General features: G+C 37.8%; 1 protein-coding gene across 1 annotated transcript; it reads right to left on the reverse strand.

Annotated features, from left to right (window-relative positions):
* Positions 1–1,498: 1,498 nt before the first annotated feature.
* On the reverse strand, positions 1,499–4,005 carry LOC131301769 (cytochrome P450 CYP749A22-like). Its single transcript, XM_058328178.1, has 5 exons — positions 3,694–4,005; positions 3,370–3,593; positions 2,990–3,222; positions 2,487–2,859; positions 1,499–2,090 (listed from the first exon to the last, which is right to left on the reverse strand). The coding sequence occupies exons 1-5, from the start codon at positions 3,974–3,976 to the stop codon at positions 1,662–1,664; spliced, it is 1,542 nt and encodes a 513-aa protein (XP_058184161.1). The 5' UTR covers positions 3,977–4,005; the 3' UTR covers positions 1,499–1,661.
* Positions 4,006–4,611: the final 606 nt, after the last annotated feature.

Consider the following 4,611-nt stretch of genomic DNA (forward strand, 5'->3'; position numbering starts at 1 on the left):
AAAATTGAATGAGTGGCCTTTGGTCAATGCTTTTGAATAAATGCTTTCAGGGATGGGCTCATTTGCAATTAGAAATTATTCATAGTTAGCAGTCTCTGAAGGGCTATGATGAAAATGTGCAAGTTTTTGTATTTGACTTAATTGATGAATTGTTAAAACTGCTCTATGCATATTTTGCGGAGGTTAGGGAGGTTGAAAGAGTGGATCATTAGGCAGTGGTTTAATTGGCTTAGGTTGTGATCATATTTTTTTTTGGCGAAATTTAGACAACTTTGTTTTTGTTGGTAGTTGTAAACTGGTAGTATGTTTTTTTGAATTTCACTTGCTTGAAATTGATTAGATGTACCCTTTTTTAGGCAGAGAAGGATAATTCAATATAGTTGTCTTCAGAACGTGTTACGTCATGCCTTCAGGCACGGGCTCATTCGCTAGTATTCTACAAGAAGTGAAAAGGACTCAAAGCACAATAGGTATTGGAATGCACACTGCCAAGTTCCAAGCATGAATGTACTCTCTACATAAACAATAAGTCCACTCGGACCAATATGTGCAACGGAAACTGGCCAATCACGCTTTGCACTCAAAGAACCTTAAAGTATGTGCTGAGTAGTTGCTTGATTTCGAATGTTTTTACAACCTTTTTTTAGCGTAACTTTAACTCATTTCATCGAAAGGAGAATTGGATGGGAATGAACATTCATCGCGAAAATTGGGTTTTGATTAATTATCGAAGGAAAGGTATTCCTGTCATTGATTGTGTAGACTATAGACTATGGTTCTGACGATGAACGAAAGTGTTGAGGTGATGCTAAAAAAGGTGGAAACATCATGTCATCATTAAGGAAAAGAGATTGAGGTGTTTGAAGAATTCATAATACTTGACATCAAAAGTTATTTGAAGGACAACTTTTGGCAGCAGCGATTTAGAAGGAAAATAAATATTTGAGAAGTTGATGAAGTTGGGAAAGAGTTTAACTTCTTTCTCCTTTTCTCATTCTAATTTATGTTGTTCGCCGTATAAAACGTTTATGGCAGTAAATTCTGGAAGGGCCGGTAATGATGTCGTAGAATCAAAGAAACTTGAAATAGGTGTAAGTTCCATAGGCCGAGCTAAAAGCTCCATAGGCCGATCTAAGCTAGGGTTTTTTCACTAGGGATAGTGGATTATGTTATAGGGATCGTCAAGAAAAGAGAGAAGCATAAGGTCAGAAGTAGACGAGTCGGCAGGAACTGATTTGCTTGGACTACTTACAAAAATCGGATCCCATGATGCACATCTCCTGCCCACTTTCTCTAGAAGCTCTGTATGTGTTTTTTTGACCAAGTCCACCCTCTTTATTTACTATTCAAAATAAGCTTTGGGCTGAAGTGTCTTACTCTTTTGTAACTTCTTTCAAACTATTTCAACATGTATTAGTGAGTGGGACCACTTATTTTTTCCATGGTCATAACTAAAATATATTAATTTCCTGCACATAAGAATTAGTATAGAAAAATAGCCCCAAAATATCTCTTGACCACTTATTTTAAGACTGTTTTGCACCCAGTGCACACCTTGATACATACGACAGAGGGTCATGAAGCATCACTTCAATCCCATGCTTGATACTACTATTTATTTTAAGACTGTTTTGCACCCAGTGTGCACACTTTGATACATACTAGAGAGGGTGAAGCATCACTTGAATCCCATTTTCTGGCCGAAGTACGATCTGCAAAACTGGCAAGTGAATATAGGTTGGGGACAGAGTGAATGCGTAGCGTTGTAGAATCATCAAGAGAGCGATTTTTGCTTCATTAATTGCAAAGTTCATGCCTACACAATTGCGTGGTCCCAAACCAAAGGGAAGGTACGCTGCCAGGTTGTTGTTGGTAGCTTTAGCCACTCCTCCTGAAAATCTTTCTGGATTGAAGAGATGCGCGTCTTCTCCCCAAATATGTGGATCAAGATGAAGAGACAGAGTAGAAATGATCAGGGTTAAATTGGCTGGAAGGACAAGCCTTCCCAATTTGCTTTCCCACTGTACTTCTCTCGTAAATCCGGGGGCAGGAGAGTATAGCCTTAGGGTCTCATTAATGACCATTGTCATCTACACAAAGATGAAATTACAGAAGTTGGCATTAGTCTGTCTGTCTATCTATCCATCTACCAAGCATGTGTATGTACGACATTTTGCACACTCTACGTTTCTTGAAAAAAAACTTAGAAAAATGTCATGAATATCCTTCTTAATCACTACTATTCATCTCTCCCTTTGTCGGTTTTCCCACTTAACAAGAGAAAAAGAACTTTCAAACTTCCCTTCACAAATCTCCTCGGGTTCAAGCTTTCTCTCTCAATAATGTTTACCCATTTGATATTAAATTGAACATTGATCGATAAGGGATAAGTAACACAAAAGATTTTTTTTTCTGTAACCCCATGCATATCACATGTACTACACTTGTACTGAGTTATACATGGTGTACAAGGTCATGGAGTGTACCTGTTTCATTCTTGCAATGCCTTCTGCAGTTGGATTCTGTTCTCCGAATAACCCTAGAACCTCCTTCCGTAATTTGTCTTGCCACTCCCTATTGATTGCTAGAAGAAGAATGGTCCACGAAAGCAAGGAGGTTGTCGTTTCGTGTCCAGCAATGTAGAAGGTCTTGCAATTATCAACCACGTCTTCCAGTGTCATCCTACTCTTCTTGTCGGTATCATTATAAGCCTCCACAAGTAGACCAAGCAGATCAGTCCCAAAGTTTCCCTCTTCTCTTAAAACTTTTTCTCTTTTCCTTACAATCCTCGTAATAGAATCTCTTATTTCGCGTTTAAGTTTATTTGATTCTATATCATCGCTACTCTTCCAGAATAGGCTGCGCAAAAAGGAACAATATAAACTATTGATGAGAAAGGAGAAGAAATTGAGCAAATTTATCTCACTACAGCTGCACCACTTTTTTTTTTTCCTCTTCTTGAGATTAAATGAAGCATGAGTTCAATTACCTAAGGCCAGGAAGCCTGATTCTGAGCGTATTTCTGGAAACTAAGAAAACCATCTTGCTTAACTTCTCAAATATATCTTTCCCTTCTAAATAACTACTGCCAAAAGCTGTCTTCGAAATGACTTCTGAAGTTAATACTTTAAATTCTTCAAATACATCAATCTCTTTGCCTTCATGATGTTTCCACCTTTCTAGCATCATCTCAACACTCTCAATCATCGCCGGAACCATATTCTGCATAGTTAATCACATGTATGCCATAGCTTGAATCATTAGTCACCGAATTCCTATTTCTATAGACGTAACATAAGAATCCAAACATTTCAATGTACATAACAATCCAAAGTCCAAACTAAACAATAGCTACTTGTACACACATACTTTTACGCTCTCTGCATAGAAAGCGTGGCTGGCCAGTTTCCTTTGCTTTGCCCATTTTTCACCTTTAGATGTCGCAAGCCCATCTCCTAACAGCTTCTTTAAGATGCCTTCAATACCTCCTTTCACGTAACTCTTTTCCTTGTCGTTAAGTATTTCCTTGACATACTCTACTTCTGTAATAACTAACTGAGCTTCTGGACCATGCCACATAAGGAAATTCTTCCCTGAACCAATATAAATGAATCAAAGAAATCATAAAAAATTAGATCGAAACTTTTCCTACTGTATATGTTGATTATGTTTTTGTTTTCAGTATTTTCGTACCATATATGTTGAGCCAAGATTGTAGATGAGGCTCGAGTCTGGGGAATATGTTGTGCGATAAATCCATTGGTTTGCTCATGGTTGCTGTTCTCATATTGAGGACCTCTTTCATATTTCCATGGATGAGTCTGTAAGAAGGGCCTCTGATTCCCTGTGAGTTCATCACGCGTTGAATGCGAATTGGAGCCCACCATAGTCTGTGTATGAGCTTGATGAGAAAAAATAGAAGGTACAAACAAAGAGAGCATGAAACAATGATTTTTATGGTTTCCATAACACCCATATCAAGTTCAGGCCACAGAAGTTCAAGAAGCAGCTGAACTATTAGTTCTATCGTTTAATGTTTGTGTACTTTCTTTGCTTTGTATTTATAGAAGGGGGTGTTGGAAGCAGGGGCGGAGGTGTATGGGGTAGAGGTGGCACGTGCCACCCCTGGTTCCAAAAAAAGTTTAATTTTACATTAAAGGTAGTCGATTAGGCATTAATGAACAGTTTGGTTTGGGTTTTGACGTAGGTTTTTTAGAGTAATGAGTGAAGATAAATAGACAGAAAATTTATTAAAGACCGTGCCCTGAGGTTTTGAGACCCCAAAAGAAACAAGAGTACTGGTTGTCATGGCTCAACGCTAAAAACATGATGTTGAAAGAATATCGAGCTCCACTTTTAAAGATCGTTAAATTATTTTGGTGCTAAGATGAAGGATGATTAAACTTAAAATATATGAATTTTTTTCTACGAAAAGGTAAATGATACGTAACCTTAAAACAGTTGTGTCTTGTTTTGTTTACTAAATATATAAATCTATTGATGGTATCCAGTTAGTTGTGGACCTCGACCCAGTTGTTAAGGCTAAAGAAAAGGGGAATGATAATTGGAAGCAGAAGTCGGTTGAGAAAATGTTGGGTATTCCTAAAGCTA

This window comes from Rhododendron vialii, chromosome 9a (genome assembly GCF_030253575.1).
Source record: "Rhododendron vialii isolate Sample 1 chromosome 9a, ASM3025357v1".
Lineage (NCBI taxonomy): Eukaryota > Viridiplantae > Streptophyta > Magnoliopsida > Ericales > Ericaceae > Rhododendron > Rhododendron vialii.

What these genes read in the sequence shown, in the direction of transcription:
- LOC131301769 (XM_058328178.1), bottom strand. Translation starts at nt 3,976, where the DNA reads ATGGGTGTTATGGAAACCATAAAAATCATTGTTTCATGCTCTCTTTGT. An exon ending in ATCTTGGCTCAACATATATG is followed by an intron (nt 3,594 to 3,693) that starts GTACGAAAATAC and finishes ATATTGGTTCAG; the next exon opens with GGAAGAATTTCCTTATGTGG. An exon ending in GCATTGCAAGAATGAAACAG is followed by an intron (nt 2,091 to 2,486) that starts GTACACTCCATG and finishes ATCTTTGTGTAG; the next exon opens with ATGACAATGGTCATTAATGA.